This window comes from Geotrypetes seraphini, chromosome 14 (assembly GCF_902459505.1).
Source record: "Geotrypetes seraphini chromosome 14, aGeoSer1.1, whole genome shotgun sequence".
NCBI classification, from domain to species: Eukaryota; Metazoa; Chordata; class Amphibia; order Gymnophiona; family Dermophiidae; genus Geotrypetes; species Geotrypetes seraphini.
The window spans coordinates 20,172,973-20,191,275 of record NC_047097.1 but is presented as its reverse complement, the minus strand read 5'-3'; the positions used below and the strand labels follow the sequence as shown (position 1 = coordinate 20,191,275).

Below are 18,303 nucleotides of genomic sequence, written 5' to 3'. Positions count from 1 at the left end.
TTTTGGATTCACGCCAACACGAAAGACAGGTGCCAGAAATACAGGCCAAGGTTTTCCAGGCTTACATTTCCTGAGCCTATCTTCATGTAGATTGTACGCTGACTAAAGCCACTTCTGGCACTGGCCATGCCTACTTTGGCGTTCAGCAGCCTAAAGCACCTATGCAGACGCGATTCTGATGCCGATTTTCTAGGCGCCGGTATGTGCCTCAAATCTTTGTTAAAAACTCCGTTTGGACGGTGTTTTTAATGGAGGTATGGGTGTCGGGTGCTTAAAAAATACCGGCACCGAATTGAGAATCCAGGCCTGAGTGGCCATTACGGTCTCTCTTCTATAAGGCACTTGTCTTTCCTTTCAGAAAATCAAATGCTCAGGTGTTTCACATCACAAAACACAGCGTTACTTGGCCGGTCCACCACATTAACAAGTGTTTTCCTTAAAAATGTTAAGGAAAAAATGAGTAAACTACATCAGCTGTTATTCATCTGAGTAAAACTGAGTAAGCTATTTGAAACACTGTATTATTTGCAGTAAACCATGACAAAAACACTGGTTTAGGAAAATTGAAGCAAAACTGCTCTAACCACAAATCTGTCAACATCTAACATCTACTTTCTGAGAAATGTGTCACACTGTGATGAAATCAGAAGTCCACGTGACTCAGATCTGAGCAAACACATAGCCAAGTGTATCCAGCTTCCCATTTTTTACACCCCCAAAGCCCATAGATAGGGTTCTTACCCGGCCTTGTTGCTGAGAGCATTCCACACAGCTGACCTGGATGTTTCCATGTTTAGCACCAGGAATGATCTGCACACATTCAAAGTCACTTGCTAGAACAACAATGTCACATCCAGATCCATATGCCTGTAGTAAAAAAAATTAATTTTAAATAATTTTTAAAAATATATCATGTGGTTTCAGTAATAGGAATACATTAGTTTAATAAAATTGTCATTCTACAACTTAAGACTTTTATATGGTGGCCAAGGTTAAATCACTCATATGTTTTGGAGCTTCATTGTGTGATAAAGGTGAAGAAAATCCATATGAAGAATGCAGCTTAAGGTAAAATGAGGAAACCATCCCAAATCTCAAATGATAGTAGGACAGCATTTTCTGGGAAGAAGTCAGGGTTTGAAAGACTTCAGAGGCAGCTCTTGAGAGATGCACTAATACCAGCCCCCTTTTCAGTGTCCACTTGGAGAAGCCACAGGGATTCTATAATCTTCACTAGATACATCTGGATTTATCTTTATTGCAACTTTTTTATTCCCTGGCAGACCTTTTTACAGCTGGACAGTAGAAAACCTAAATTGTTTCCAGAAATCAAATGCATTTGAATTTCTCAAAACTACCTATTTCAACTGCAAGCTAAAACATGGCCAATGGCCACCTAGGCTCACAATGAGAAATCTCAGACATACCATCATCCAAAGATCACATACTGTTTACTCATTTCTAACTCCACCAAAAATTTTGTATAAAAATTAGTAAACAGACTGCACTGGATTGCATAAAATAAGGCCTGTTGTATTTACCATATATTAAAGCACATTAATGTGGTAATGCAATAATATGTTCTAGATTTGCAAAATTCTTTTCAGAAATGGAAATATCTTTAGTAACTAACCTTGAACAACCATCAAAAAGTGTGAGATAACACTGCACAACAAAGTTTTTGCTTCCTGAACACTGCTGGGTGTTTCTTATAGAATTTTGGGTGCTGATCATGAATATTACATCAAAAATTACCCATCACGTACCATTTCAGAGAAATCTTCAATTTTGTCGTGATTTTTTCTTATATTTGGATGCAAACAATTTTTTTCTCCCATAAGTGTCTTATCAACAACGGTTTGTGCCGCCTGGGTATGTCCATGCATAAAATCTAGCCAGGTTGGAAGCTGTTTTATGGAAAATGACATCCTGGGCATGTCTGGGCAGGTCTGAACGAGCTTGCGCTGTCTCACCATGCTATAATGGTGGCTTCCATACACCGATCCTGCTCATTTGGTTAATATAGATAGTCCGTGTGTGTATATAGTATCAGTATAGTAAAGTATAGTAGTATAGTAGCTGTAGCAATATAACAGTAAGTAAGCTTGATGCTATAGACGTTTTGGTGTCGGGCAATATGTCTCGTCGGTGTCGTAACAGCCGCGACACATTCTGCTATATCTGTGGGGAATATACACTTACGCCTCAGAGACGTTCGATGACTGCCCTTGTAAAGAAAGCCTATCATCTGTATTTTGGCTGCAAAATAGGTGATCAAGACAAGCAATGGGCGCCTCACATTTGCTGTGCGACATGTGCTGTTAGTCTGAGAGCCTGGCTCAGAGGTACTCGAAAGACGATGCCATTTGCTGTTCCGATGATATGGCGAGAACAGAAAGACCATGTGACGGACTGTTATTTCTGTTTGACTAATGTGTCTGGTTTCTCTGCCAAAAACAAGAAGTCAATTGAATATCCTAATCTGCCTTCAGCAATGAGACCCATGCCACATGATGACAGTCTTCCAGTTCCGAAACCACCAGAGGATTGGACCTTAGACGAACCAGATGAAGAAACTGCAGTGCAGGGTTCTAACAGTGACATTGACCCGGATTTTGAACCATCCTCATCAGGCGATCCACATCTGATAACACAGTCCGAATTGAACGATTTGGTCAGAGATTTGGGTCTGTCAAAAGCAAAAGCTGAGCTGCTAGGTTCGAGACTGCAGGAATGGTGTTTGCTATCACCAGGTACGAAAATTTCTGTGTTTCGAGACCGGCATCATGATATAACCAAATTTTTTGCACAAGTCGACAGTCTCTGTTTCTGTTGTGACATTGAAGGATTGTTCTCGGTTTTTGGTTGTGATCACAACCCGGAAGAGTGGCGTCTTTTCATTGATTCGTCAATGTTAAGCCTGAAAGCTGTTCTGTTGCACAATGGCAACGTTTATCCTTCAGTACCTGTTGGCTATGCAGCACATATGAAAGAAACATATGAGAATATGGAAATGTTACTAAAGTATGTCCAGTATACCAGGTATAACTGGAATATCTGTGGAGACCTCAAAGTCGTTGCTCTGTTACTAGGACTGCAGCTTGGCTATACAAAGTACTGCTGTTTCATCTGCGAATGGGACAGCCGAGACAGAGAGTCGCACTATTCTAGAAAGAACTGGCCACTCCGTAAAAAGTTAGTTCCAGGACAGAAAAATGTAGCACATGAATCGCTTGTTGACCCGACAAAGATATTTTTGCCTCCTCTTCACATTAAACTGGGACTCATGAAGAATTTTGTGAAAGCAATGAACAAGGAAGGGGAAGGTTTTCGTTATTTAAGACAGATGTTCCCAAGAATAACTGATGCCAAGATCAAAGAGGGTATTTTTGTTGGCCCCCAGATCAGACATGTTATGAGTGACAAGCGATTTGAAGATCTGTTAGTTGGGCCGGAAAAAATTGGCTGGAAAGCCTTGAAAGACGTTGTTGACAATTTTCTGGGCAATTACAGAGCCCCAAACTACATTCAGCTGGTAGACAAACTTCTCAAAGCATACAAGAGAATGAAGTGCAATATGTCACTCAAGATTCATTTCCTCCATTCACACTTGGACTTCTTCCCCGCAAATCTCGGTGCTGTGAGTGACGAGCACGGTGAAAGGTTTCATCAAGACATAGCTACGATGGAGAAACGATACCAGGGCAATTGGAATCCGTCAATGCTTGCCGACTATTGTTGGATGCTACAACGTGATGCACCAGACACTGAATATAAAAGAAACTCGGGAGCAAAACACTTTTAATTCTGTTTCATTTAGTCGCTTGTGCGAAACGTAAACTTGACTATATATTTTATTGTCAGTAAACATAAAAATGTCTATTTCTCATAGTTCTTACGTGATGCAGTAAAACCAAAACCATATTTGAGCATACCAAGTTGGTACCTGTCATAATCACCAAAAACTTTTCAGGAATCAAGACTTAACCAAAAAATTGTTGTGCAGTGAATAGATACCTCCCTCTCATATATACACATGCAACCTCTTATTTTCTTTGGGCTAGATTCACTAAAGCTCACCTTGTTGGGTGATCCGTGGCCGAGTCTTGCCGGACGACTAGTTCACTACGCATCCTCATGCAAATTAATTTGATCGGAGGCACAACCCACAGCGATCCCACGGATCGCTGCAGAGCGATCCAGACGCATATGCAGACCTTCAATGGCGTACCAAGGGCGGGACGGGGGGGGGGCGGTCTGCCCTGGTGCACGTTCCAAGTGGGTGCACAGCTGGCCACCCACCGGAGAATAGACTGCCGCTGGGAAATAGGCTGCCACTGCTGCCATCGGGAACAAGCCGGTGCCTAGTTCTCCCTGCTTTTCTTCCCCAAGGGGCCGACCCAACTCTCGCCACCCGACGTCAATTCTGACGTAAGAGAGGATGTTCCGAGCCAGCCAATCGCTTCCTGGCTGAACATCCTCTCCGACGTTAGAATTGACGTCGGGTGGCCCTGCAGGGAAGAAAAGCAGGGAAGGAGAACTCGGTGCCGGCCTGTTCCTGATGGCGGCAGTGGCAGCCTTTCCACGGGGGCAGTGGCAGCAGCATGTTTCCCAATGGCTGTGGCATTGAGGAGGGCAGGGAGAAAGGAAGAAAGAAAGAAAGGGGACAGGGTGAAACAAAGAAAGAAAGAAAAAAATGGGGCACGGAGAGAGAGAAAGACAGACATAGAGAAAGAAAGAAGGGGGCAGGGTGAAAGAAAGAAATGGGGCACTGAGAGAGAGAAAGACAGACATAGAAAAAGAAAGAGGGCATGGAGAGAGAAAGAAAGAAGGAGCAGGGTGAAAGAAAGAAATGGAGCACGGAGAGAGACAGACATAGAGAAAGAAAGGGGCATGGAGAAAGAAAGAAAGAAAGAAGGGGCAGGGTGAAAGAAAGAAAAAAAGAAAGAAATAGGGCACGGAGAGAGAAAGACAGACATACAGAAAGAAAGGGGGCATGGAGAGAGAAAGAAAGAAGGGGGCAGGATGAAACAAAGAAAAAGCTGGAGGAGGGAATGAGGTCTGGAGGAGAGAAAGCATACAGGAGGCTGAAAGAAGGGAGGAAATATTGGATGCACAGTCAGAAGAATAAAGTGCAATCAGAGACTGATGAAATTACCAAACAAAGGTAGGATAAATGATTTTATTTTCAATTTAGTGATCAAAATGTGTCCGTTTTGAGAATTTATATATGCTGTCTATATTTTGCACTATGGCCCCCTTTTACTAAACTGCAATAGCGGTTTTTAGCACAGGGATCCTATGAACGTTGAGAGCAGTGTGGGGCATTCAGCGCAGCTCCCTGCGCTAAAAACCACTTTCGCGGTTTAGTAAAAAGGGAGAGGGGTATATTTGTCTATTTTTATATAGTTGTTACTGAGGTGACATCTGCCTTGACCTCTTTGAAAACCCGCAGAATATAAATGATAATTAACATTTTCTCTGTGTACAGTGTGCTTTGTGTTTTTAAAATTTTATTGTTGGTAGATCATTTTGACTTGGCTACAAAGTTAAGGGGGAGGGATGGAGGGGAGCTGCTGAAAGACATCTAGTAATCCTTGCAGGTTTGACTGTGCAGGGAATTATTTTTGTAAAATCATGTTTTGTTATGTGACTGGCATTATTTAGACTTTAATTTCTATGAATGAATAGAATGAAAATGATATAAAATTACTTGCTTGTTTTAATGTACGTGCGCTGAAGGAAAGTGGAGAGAGAGTGGGCTGAGGACGCTGAAGGGAAATGGGGAAGAGAGAGTGGGGAGAAGACGCTGATTTATAAATTGACAATTGTACAGAATATTGTTTCTTTTTATACTTTAATATAATAAGTTCAATATAAAACAATTCAAGGCTTGTGTGGATGGAATCAGGTGGTTTGCGGGGATGGGGACCGAACGTACGGGGATTAGTCCAATAAAATGGTATTTTCTTATTTCTCATTATTTGTTTTATTTTTATTTGTTAATTTGTAAAGTAGTGATTGTTATGTATCAGTTTTTTCAAATTTACATCTACTGTCTTTATATTTTGCACAGTATTAGAGAACATGTATTACCGTACTGTTTTTGTGGTGTTGCATTGTATGGTTTCTTGGCAGTTCAGTTTAACTTTTGTCTACATATTTCTATTTTTAGTTTGTGATTATTCCATATTGGGGGCGGAGCTTGGATGGGGTACTCGTTTGATATTTGTTAGACTTAGGGGGTACTTGGCTTGAAGAAGATGAGAAACACTGCACTAGACCATCAGAGCATTTAAAAAATATATATATATTAGGGGAAGGGTTAGTCGAGATGGGGTGCCAGGAATCCACTAGACCACCTGGGCAGATTTGTAATGTTTGAGGGGAAATAGAAAGGGTCAGAGGTACTGCATTGTTAAGCTGGATCTGGGCAGGATTGGAGGGTGAGAAGGTATGTCTCAAGACACTTCTCTTAACCAATCCTTCTGTGCTGGACTGGAAAAAAGGTTCCTGCGCTAAATGCATGAGAAATTTTTAATTGTTTGCAGCATGGTTTCGGAATGGATAATGACCACTTTAACATACATTTAAATGCGGTCTGCAACAACAATGTCAGCATGAGTTAATCACCGCGCTGAAACCATCTGAGCATTCAGTGCACAAAAACGTGCATGCAAACCTGGTGTTAAGTGCTGGCAGTAGTTTTCATCATCAACCTAAAAGGTTTTATTTTTTTAAATCTGGGATAATAGAGAGTTAATTGCACCTTTTACAAAACCGTAGCATGGTTTTTAGCACCGGTCAAAACAGTAACAACTCCAGTGCTCATAGGAATTCTATGAGCATCGAAACTGTGACTGCCACAGCTGGCGCTAAAAAACACTACGGTTTTGTAAAAGGGGAGGGGGCAGGTAAGTGACTTGCCCAGGGTCACAAACAGCTGCTATGAGAAATCAGCACCTAGGGTTACCATATGGCTCCAGGAAAAGGAGGATGGATCGAAAGCAATGGAAGTAAAACATGGATGTCTCAATCAATCCTCCTTTTTCTGGGGTCATGTGGTAACTAACTGCACTGACCATTAGACAGCTACTCCACATGTCACAATTGTCAAAAGATGTACTAATTTGACCTCACTTTTGTGTCTTATGTATCCAGTATATGCCTTCTGAATGAATATACGTTTAACAATTGCTGTGGTTTCTGCTCTGGGTTCAGCCAATGAACCAATAAGCATAGTTACTTACCATAACAGTTGTTATCCAGGGACAGCAGCCAGCTATTTTCACATGTGGGTGATGTCATCCAAGGAGCTAAGATGCAGACAGCCTCACAAGCAGACTTGCTTGTAGAAACTCAGAAGTTTCGAGTCTGCCGCACGAGCATGCACGAGTGCCTTCCCGCCCAGCTCAGGGCGAGTCTCCTCAGTTCAGATAGCTAGCAGAGAAGCCAACCAAGGGAGGTGGGTGGGTTGTGAGAATAGCTGCCTGCTGTCCCTGGATAACAACTGTGGGTGACTTCTAAGCTAACCAGAATGAAATGGTGGAGTGTTGGCAACTTAGGAGAATAAATTTTGTAATACTCTCTGGCCAAAATGGCCAACCTGTCTGGAGAAAACAGCCAGACAATAATGAGAGGTAAAAGTATGAACCGAGTACCAAGTGGCAGCTTTGCAAATTTCCTCAATAGGAGTGGATCTGAGGAAAGCTATTGAAGCCACCATGGCTCTGACTTTGTGGGCTGTGACCCGACTCTGTAGATGTAGTCCATCCTGAGCATAGCAGAAAGAGATACAAGCAGCCATCCAGTTGGAGATGGTACACTTAGAAATTGGATGTCCCAACTTGTTTGGATCGAAGGAGACAAAAAGTTGAGGAGCAGGTCTGTGTGGTTTGGTGCGCTCTAAGTAGAAGGCCAAAGCACGTTTACAGTCCAGAGTATGAAGAGCTGATTCTCCAGGATGAGAATGAGGCCTTGGAAAAAACATTGGAAGAACAATGGCTTGACTGAGATGAAATTCTGAAACCACTTTAGGTAAGAATTTAGGATGAGTACGGAAGACCACCTTGTCATGATGAAAAACTGTGAAATGTGGATCAGCAACTAAAGCTTGCAGCTCAATGACTCTTCGAGCAGATGTGAGATCAATGAGAAACATCACTTTCCAAGTGAGATATTTCAGATGAGCCGAATCCATTGGTTCAAAAGGAGACATCATCAATTGAGCAAGAACAACACTGAGATCCCAAACCACTGGAGGTGGTTTAAGAGGAGGTATAACATTGAAAAGTCCTTTCATAAATTTGGAAACCACCGGAGGAGCAGAGAGGGGTTTTCCTTCAATAGGCTGATGAAAAGCAACAATTGCACTCAGATGGACTCGAATGGATGTATACTTGAGGCCAGAGGTAGACAAGTACAAAAGATAATCCAAGACAGAAGATAAGGAGGTATCTCAAGGCTCCTTGTTATGAGAGGTGCATCACGTAGAAAATCTAGTCCATTTTTGGTGGTAGCATTGCCTAGTGGCAGCCTTTATGGAAGCCTCTAGAATGTCTCGAACAGGTTGAGAAAACTGAAGAGGAGTTATGTTGAGAGGTATCAAGCTGTCAAATGTAGAGACTGCGGGTTGGGATGAAGTAGAGATCCTTGACTCTGTGTAAGCAGAGACAGAAAAACTGGTAGAAGATATGGCTCCCTGCTGCTGAGTTGAAGTAGAAGGGAATACCAAGGTTGCTGTGGCCACCGAGGAGCTATCAGAATCATGGTGGCATGATCAGTTTTAAGCTTGACAAGAGTCTGGAGAATGAGAGGGAATGCATACAGGAAGAGATTCGTCCATTCCAGTAGAAAATCATCTGCCTCAAGGCGATGAGGAGAGTATATCCTGGAGCAGAACTGAGGCAGTTTGTGGTTGTGGGAGATTCCCCACTGAGAAAAAATGTGATGAAGAAGCGAGGAATTGAGTGTCCATTCGTGAGGTTGCAGAAGATGACTCAACTTGTCCGCCAGACAGTTTTTCTCTCCTAGACAGCTTTGAGTAAGGTGTTGTGAAGGATTGCCCAATCCCAAATCTTCAGAGCTTCTTGGCAAAGAAGAAGAGGTCCTGTTCCTCCCTGCTTGTTGACATAGTACAAGGCGACTTGGTTGTCCATCCGAATGAGGACTACCTGGTCGTGAAGAAGATGTTGAAAAGCTTTGAAAGCATTGAAGATCGCTCTGAGTTCCAACAGATTGATATGAAACTGACGATCTGTGCTGGACCAATGGCCTTGACTATGGAGACCATCCAGGTGAGCCCCCAAAAAGCATAGGTTGAGGAATCTGTCAAGAGAACCTTCTGATGAGGGGGCTTCTGAAACAGTAAACCTCTGGAGAGATTGGAAGAGAGCATGCACCAGTGGAGAGACTGTCTCAATGAAGGAGTGACTGTAATGTGTCGAGAGAGTGGTTCGCAAGCCTGCATCCACTGTGCTGCCAGGGTCCACTGAGGAATTCTGAGGTGAAGTCTGTTTAGGTCCCTTTGTAGGTCTTCACATTCCTCTGTGGTTCTAACCCTGCTACAGAGTTTAGTGTCATCCGCAAATTTTATAACTTCACACTTCGTCCCTGTTTCTAGGTCATTTATAAATACATTGAACAGCAGCGGTCCGCGTGTGTGGGTCACCAGACTAGAATGACCTAAGGTCTGATCCGGTGAAGGCATTTCTTATGTTATGATATAAGAGGATAAAGGGTTGCCAGGGACAACATGCAAAATTTGTCTTTTACCAAAAATTTGTTGAAGGCCTTGAGATCCAGAATGGGCCACAGATCGCTCGTCTTCTTCAGAACTAGGAAGTAACGAGAGTAAAGCCCCTGCTCTGCTGTTCCAAGGGAACTTTCTCGATGGCACAGAGACGAAGCAGAGCTTAAGCTTCCTGAAGAAGAAGGACAGTCTGGGATAGATTGGAAGGATACTCTCTTGGAGGAAGCTCTGGTGGAATCTTAGCGAAATGAAGAGAGTATCCTCCCTGATTATTGATAGCACCCAGAGGGCGGATGTAATAATCTGCCATCGATGGTAAAAATGATGGAGATGACCTACTATGGGGAGAGGAGAGGACAGAGGCAGAACGATGGAGGTTATGCTCTGTAAGAGACAGTCAAAAAGGCTGAGAACTTTAGGTGTAGCAGAAGGCTGAGGTTCCTGTTGCTTCTGCTGTTGTGGTTTTTTGGGGGGTGTTCGAGTGTAAGGAGCTGCCCTCGGAGGATAACGCCTCTGATAGGAAGGAAGAGGTCAAGAAGGCTTTGCAGAAGCTGGCTTAGGCTTTGGTCTGACGATGGAAGCAAAAGATTTCTCATGCTCAGACAATTTCTTGGTGGCGGCCTCTATGGATTCATCAAAGAGGTCATTGCCCTCACAAGGAATATTAGCCAGACGATCCTGAAGGTTGGGATCCATATCGATGGTATGAAGCCAGGCCAGATGGCGCATCACTACAGAGAATGCAGTGAAGAAGATGCAACCTGAGTTGTGCCAAAGTGGCAATGATTAGCTGAAACTCTAAAAGCCTGTGTTGACCAAGGTCTTTAGAGAAGCCAGGGAGTATATCAATAAAATACTTGAAATAAGTAGTAAAGATGAAATTATAATTTAAAACCCTGAAGGCCATCATCAAATTTTGATAAAGACGACGGCCAGACTTGTCTATGATCCTGCCCTCTCTTCCAGGAGGTACGGTAGTATAGACCCTGGAAGGATGACTCTTCTTCAATGAAGATTCTACAAGAAGGGATTGATGAGATAGTTGGGAGTTCTCAAAGCCCTTGCAATGTGGAATTCTATACCTCAATTCTAACTTGCCTGGAACAGCAAGGTTAGCATAAGGAGTCTCCAGGTTTCGTTTGAAAGTCTGAGACAGAAGCCGGATAAGAGGAAGCTTGAGAGGCTCTGCAGGAGGTCGAGGCATACTCATTTCCTCTAATTACTCCTTAAATTACTTTGATCCAGCGTCCAATTTAAGGTTCAGGTCCTTAGCCATCTGCCAGAGGAAAAGGAAAATTGATCCGCCAGAGCATAGCCTCGAGAGGGACTCGATGACCTTGAGGCATCTTGAGTGGAAAACAAAGGAGAGGCCTCTCTGAAGTACTGGTATCCCAGCGAACAAACAGACTGTGATGAGGCATTGGAATCAGCTGAGTCCTCGGGTTCTGCGATCGGTGTCCTCGATCGAGGAGTTGGAGGCCTCGAAGAGCTGGAAGGCCTGGAGGCCTGGAAGTAGGCTTCTCTCTGGAAGAGGACCTACACCTCGATAAATGCCTCGATGAGGGCCTCGACTGGCAATGAGAGTGCTGCTTGGAACAGGTCTCATGTGAGGTCTAGGCTTCGCCCTGCGCCTCTAAACGGTCAATGCCGTTGAAGAGGTTATAGGGCTGGAAGCTGTAGATCGAAACCCCAAAGACTCAGTGCTTTGGATCGAGGAATCTCGAAGCACTCCCAAAGAAGCGGTATGAAGATTCTAGTTGAGACACTTGCAGAGACTCTACTCCTTGCATAGTGTGAAGATTCTAGTTGAGACACTTGCAGAGACTCTACTCCTTGCATAGAGTGTGAAGATTCCAGTCGAGACACTCACAAAGACTCGACTCCTTGCATAGAGTGTGTAGATTCCAGGCCAGACACTTGCAAAGACTCTACTCCTTGCATAGTGTAGATTTCAGGCCAGACACTCGCAAAGATTCTACTCCTTGCATAGAGTGTGTAGATGCAGCTCGAGGCACAGGCAAGGACTCAACCTCTTGTCAGCCTGCTGAGTGCCCAGGCTGGACTGTAGGAAGCAGAATCGAGGCAGGACTGTATCTGCTCAGTAACTGAACAAATTTCCGCTCTAGAATGGTCTGGATGGTAGCCTGAAATTGTGGATCCGAGTCTGAAACTGGACCACTTTCTGAGGCTAAAGGATCCGAGGTGGGAGAGGAAGCATGCTTCGACTTGGAGGAGTGATGCCTGAGGACCACCGCCGGAACCATCTGCTGAGGCATCTGACGTGAGGGAAGCTCAGGAGAAGACTTGGCAGATTTACTTGAGGTCGAGGACTGTCCAAACGAGGAATGTCTGAAGAGACTTGAGGTCGGAGTTGTGGAGGCAGGAGGACACCCCGCAGCAGGCTTGACCAAGTCAGAGGTCGAGGTCGAGGGTATAGCAGGGGTTTCCATACTAAAATCTTTTTCACTTGAACTCAACGACGTTTGAGGATTAACACTGGCTACACTTCTTGAAGCCCGTGACCGGTCGGGACATAGAAGGAAAGATAGCCGCTGCAAAGTCGAAGCCCGCAGGCTGAGGAAGTGCAGCAGGCCCCGCCAGTCAGCCGACGAAAATAAAACTTTTTTTTTTTTACACAGTAACTAAAAGAAAAACACAGCAACCCGGTAATAAGTAAAATAAAACACGAACCGCGGTGAGAGAAGGCACGAAGCAAACTAAGTTCAGCGCAGAGTGTCAAAGACCGACTTCTCGGCTCCGCAGAAAACTGAGAACTGAGGAGACTCGCCCTGTGCTGGGCGGGAAGGCACGCGCGGTGCGGCAGACTCGAAACTTCTGAGTTTCTACAAGCAAGTCTGCTTGTGAGGCTGTCCGTATCCAGGCTCCATGGATGACGACACCCACATGTGAGAATAGGCTGCCTGCTTGTCCTGGGATAAAGGCATCATCCTCCGATCAGTTGCATAATGTACTTAGCTTTACTACCGTGTAAGAAACCTGACTGGGTGACAAAATAAAAAATCTTAATTTGAAGAAGTGGCAAAGCAAAATACATTTTCTAGTCTTCAATCATAATATAAATGTCCAATTATCTATTTTTTAAATGACTTAAGGGATGAGGACAACAAACTTGAAAGTCAAAAAGTACCTACCGTATTTCCCCGAAAATAAGACCTACCACAAAAATAAGCCCTAGCATGATTTTCGGGGTAGGTCCTAATATAAGCCTTACCCCCAAAAATAAGCCCTAGTTGTAGGCAGGCGCACTTCCCCCCGCCGCACAACTGAACCCCCGCTGACCCTCCATCCTTCCCTCCCAACCGATTCCCGCCACCTGCGACCATAAATACCTTGCTGCAGAAGAGCATCGGGCCAGCAGCACTCACAGGCTGCTTCACAGCCTTCTTGCTGGGGCCGTCTGTGTAAAAGGCGAGAGGGCCGCGAAGCAGCCTGTGAGTGCTGCTGGCCTGACGCTCCTCTGGCAGGGATCGGTTGGGAGGGAGGGAAGGATGGAGGATCATAGGCAGTTCGGCGGCGGCGGGTTCTGCTGCATGAGGGATGGGAGGGACGGAAGGATGGAAGCTGGGCAAGGGTTCTGATGCACAGCGGGGATGGAGGGAAGGATGGAAGCTGGGCAAAGGGTTCTGTTGCACAGGGGGGAGGGAGGGAAGGATGGAAGCTGGGCAAAGGGTTCTGCTGCACAGGGGGGAGGGAGGGAAGGATGGAAGCTGGGCAAAGGGTTCTGTTGCACAGGGGGATGGAAGCTGGGCAAAGGGTTCTGCTGCACGAATAATGGGAGGGAGGGATGGATGGATGGAAGCTGGCAAGGGTTCTGCTGCATAGGGGGATGGGAGGGATGGAGGGCTAGAAAGATGCTGCAGAGGGAAAGCACAAGGGGATGGGTGAGAGGGGAGGAAAGTTGTTGCACATGTGGGGGAAAGCAAAGAGGAAGAATTGGAGTGAAGGAGAAAAAAATAAGCCCTACCCGAAAATAAGACTTAGTGCCTTTTTTTGGGCCCCAAATGAATATAAGACACTGTCTTATTTTCAGGGAAACACGGTATTTCAGAGGATAACAAACTGCAGGTGAGTTCTCTCTCCTAAGTAGCCACTGCGCTGCATTATAACCCTGACCTGACCTTCAAGTTATTTTCTCATACTAGAAAAAAAATAGTACAAGAAAATAATTGTAAATGCTAGTTAGTAAGTACTACAATATCAAAATAGGGAACTTACAATATACTGTACAGTGAAGTGTGACTTCACATAGAACCCCTGCTCTAAGACTGCTATCTTTTCAGGCATAACCAAGACCTACATAACATAACATAACATAACATAAAACTCACTTGAATACCGCAAATACCATTAAGTTCTATGCGGTTCTCAAAGACTAATAATACAAATGATAGAAATTTGATTTCTAACTTCTGAAGTATTCCCTGAAAAGATACATTTTTAAGGCACGTCAAAATTGTTGATATGAATTGGGAGTGTGAATATATGAATTAAATCTCTAGTTCATGAGGCTGCCTGGAAAGTTAGTAATCGTTCCTGAAATTTCTTGTATTTACACTATCACAGAAGGGAATGAAAACAATGAATGAATTTTTCTAGGATGTTTAGAATTTGTGATAATAAACGGTTTCACAACATAACAGGACAGAGGAACAACTGGACAAGTTACTTGCTTTCTGCCTCATATACTCTGAGGTTAAAAGAGCATAGGCCTAGGCTTTCTACACTCAAGCATACTAGCAAAGCCTACCTACTAGTTACCCTTACTTATCTTGTTTGCTGCAATAAGGAGTACATCATCAGAGCTACAATACAATGTACACATTGTATCAGTTTGCAACAGCAAGTGAAATGCTCAGGGTTGAAGCTAAGAAACATCAGTATATAAACGCATTATGAATTAAAAGTGTTTAGTATTTATAGGTCATTTATTCTGCTGCATGCCAGTTGCTCTTCCTTTAAGTGCTGCAAATATAGAGACCAGTAGTTAACCTCTGCACCAAATACATAAGCAAGCCAGATTTTTGCTGGTAGGGGTTGCTTTTCTTTCCATTCACTGAAGTGCATTATCAACCACATTATCTGTTAAAACAGCAATCAGAGCTTTTTTTTCTTTTATTCTTCTCGCGATCAACTCGAGCTGGTGGGCATGCATCGCTTTGGCTGCCTCACACAAGCACAGGACAGCATCTGCCGGCTTCTTCGAAACGCTCAGCCAGCAAAGGGATCCGCCAGTTGAAAGCTCCCTGGGAGTCTACCTCAAACCTCATTGCGCTAAGGTCATTGGTGGGGAAACCCGAGCCTACTCCCAGGGCTTTTCAACGCAAACAACTCCTTCGAAATCGACATGCTAGAAACCCCACACTGGCTTCTTGCTTTGAGCGCATTCACTCCACTCTCTCATGCAAAAACCAGTTCCCTAACTTGGTGCATTCATTATCCATCCTATTCACTTACTGCATAACACCATCCAAAACCCCATATCTGACCCATGCAATTGACATGTTCTTACCGTGAAGGGGATGTCATTAACGCTGCCAACCGAATAACAATTGTCTCCGGGATTGACAGCGCCGGTGAGTACCTGGTGCAGATGCATTTTTTTGTTTTTGTTTTATTTCTACAGAGCAGCAGCTGGCTCTTTTCCCCTCTCTTCCTCCCAGAATCCTCGTGCTTGACCCTTGCCGGCTGCTCAGTCCGCTAGGTTGAAAGGGAAACCCGGGGAGGGAAAAGGTAGAGGTGATTTTTTTTTTACGTTGCAGGATCCATCATCCCTGGCAGTGCAGAGGCTGGGAAACCAACGTCATCTACCCGGATGCTTTCCGTACTCGCAGACCGGCGAGAGAGCGTGCGCGCACGCGCCGCCTCGACCACAGCCCTGGAATCCGGCCGTCACGAACGGGGGGGGGGGGCACGCTCCCATGATTGGCACATTCCCGGGGAGGTGGGGCGCGCGCTGTCCGCGTGCCCGCGGCCGGGCCGGGCTGGCAGGGTGAGGAAGGGACTGGGTGCGTGTCCATCGCTCAGCTAGGGTCGGGCGCGCGGGTTTCCCCCCCCCCATTCTTCCCATGCCGGAGTTTCACATCCTCCTTTTGGAGCAGACATCAATGCAATTCCGTCACGTGCATGCGTCCGTGCATGTAATGTCATTGCACTGATGTTCGCGCATGTGTAAATGCCCTCCTAGACGTGGGTTTGAGGTCAGAGACTTCCAAAACCCGGACAAACTGCTGGGTTTGGGAAATATATTTATTTATTTTTAGTATTTCTAGTATAAGTGGTTTACATTCAGGTACTCGAATGTTTTTACTCTATCTGTCCTGGTGGGCTCACGATCTATCAAATGTACCTGGGGCAACAGAGTCACAAGGAGCAGCATGGATTTCAACCCACAACCTCAGGGAGATGAGGGGGACGCCAGGAGCGCCAAACCACGAGGAAAAACAGCAAGAAAGGCGAACAAACGGGACTTACTTTGCTTATACACTAATGCTAGCAGCCTAAGGGCTAAAATGGGAGAGCTGGAAGTCCTAGCCAGCAAAAAGGGACTGGACATAATTGGAGTCACAGAAACGTGGTGGACTGATGACAATGAATGGGATGTGGCTTTTACCAGGTTTCAAACTCTACAGGAGAGATAGGTCACACAAAAAGGGTGGAGGAATAGCGTTACACATAAAAGAATCCACACCTTCAACCAGGATGGAAACAACAGTAAGGGCGGGCGACTTGGAATCACTATGGGTTAAGCTACCAGGGGGAACTGGAGCAGGCACAAAATTGGGTCTGTACTATCGCCCACCTGGACAAACGGAAGAAATCGACCTGGATCTGGAGGCTGAACTGAGGCAGGTATGCAAAAGCGGAAGTTTAGTTGTGATGGGAGACTTCAACTACCCGGGAATAAACTGGAGTATTGGGCACTCAAACTGCATGAGGGAGACCAAATTCCTGGAGGTCACGAGGGATTGTTTCATGGAACAGCTGGTCATGGAACCAACACGGGGTGATGCCACTCTTGACCTAATCCTCAACGGACTAGGGGGACCCGCTAAGGAGGTGGCGGTACTAGCCCCACTAGGAAACAGCGATCACAACACGATCCAGTACAGGCTAGAAATTGGACCATCAAAGGTAAAAAGAACTACAGCGACTGCACTTAACTTCAAAAAAGGGAATTATGATGCCATGAGGAAAATGGTGAGAAAGAAACTCAACGACAGCGCAAGGAAGATGGACTCCGTAGAAAATGCCTGGACCCTACTCAAGGGCACAGTGCACAAAGCACAGAAACTGTGCATCTCCAAGTACAGGAAAGGGTGCAAAAAAATAGAACAAAAAACCCAGTGTGGATAACAAATGCAGTGAAAAAGGCGATAAGTGACAAGAAAGCATCATTCAAAAAATGGAAAAAGGACAAAACAGAGGAGAACCAAAAGGAGCATAAAAAACACCAAAAGGAGTGTCACCAAGTGGTTAGGAAAGCAAAAAGAGAATATGAAGAGAGACTGGCGGGGGAGCAACAAACTTCAAATCATTCTTCAGTTACGTTAAGGGGAAACAACCAGCAAGGGAGGAAGTGGGACCCTTGGATGATGGGGACAGAAAGGGAGTGGTAAAAGAGGAAAAGGAGATAGCTGACAGGCTAAATAAGTTCTTCACGTCAGTCTTCACGAGGGAGGACACACGCAACATTCCGGAACCTGAGGAGATCGTAAAGGGGGAGCAGGACGAAAATCTGGTCCAACTAGAGGTAAGCAAGGTGGATGTCCTCCGGCAGATAGACAGGCTAAAGAGCGACAAATCGCCAGGTCCGGATGGCATTCACCCAAGGGTACTCAAGGAACTAAGGGATGAAATAGCAGAACCACTTCGACAAATATGCAACCTATCCTTAAAAACTGGAGAGATTCCGGAAGACTGGAAAATAGCAAATGTCACGCCCATCTTCAAGAAAGGCTCAAGGGGAGACCCAGAAAACTATAGGCCGGTGAGCTTGACCTCGGTCCCGGGAAAGATGATGGAAGCACTGATTAAAGACAGCATCTGGGAACACATCGACAACTATGGGCAGCTAAAGTCGAGCCAGCATGGCTTCTGCAAGGGCAAGTCATGCCTCACGAACTTACTATACTTCTTTGAGGGGGTAACCAGCCAGGTGGATAAAGGGGAATCCATAGATATCATTTACCTTGACTTCCAAAAAGCCTTCGACAAAGTGCCACATGAAAGACTACTAAGGAAGCTATGGAACCACGGGGTGCAAGGGGAGGTCCACCGATGGATCCAAAACTGGTTGGCGGACAGGAAACAGAGGGTTGGAGTAAAGGGCCATTACTCAGACTGGCAATGGGTCACGAGCGGAGTTCCACAGGGGTTGGTGCTGGGACCGCTACTTTTCAACATATTCATTAACGACCTGGAGGCAGGAACAAAATGTGAGGTTATTAAATTTGCGGATGACACCAAACTATATCGCAAGGTAAATAACATGGAGGACTGCGAGGATCTCCAAAAAGACCTGACAACACTTG

The 18,303-nt window shown here is 45.0% G+C and overlaps 1 protein-coding gene across 8 annotated transcripts in view; it reads right to left on the bottom strand.

Moving 5' to 3' along the window:
• The window catches only part of DMXL2 (Dmx like 2), a 250,445-nt gene extending 234,616 nt beyond the window's left edge, over positions 1-15,829 (bottom strand). For 4 of the 8 annotated variants that reach the window (XM_033919789.1, XM_033919792.1, XM_033919791.1 and 1 more), the window contains exons 1-2: positions 15,282-15,829; positions 742-867 (exon numbers count right to left, since the gene is read on the bottom strand). In XM_033919789.1, the coding sequence (XP_033775680.1) occupies positions 742-867; positions 15,282-15,368 (213 nt within the window). In that variant the 5' untranslated portion in view covers positions 15,369-15,829. The remainder of the gene's footprint in view (positions 1-741; positions 868-15,281) is intronic. The other 4 variants (XM_033919793.1, XM_033919795.1, XM_033919794.1 and 1 more) reach the window with 1 other exon arrangement.
• Positions 15,830-18,303: the final 2,474 nt, after the last annotated feature.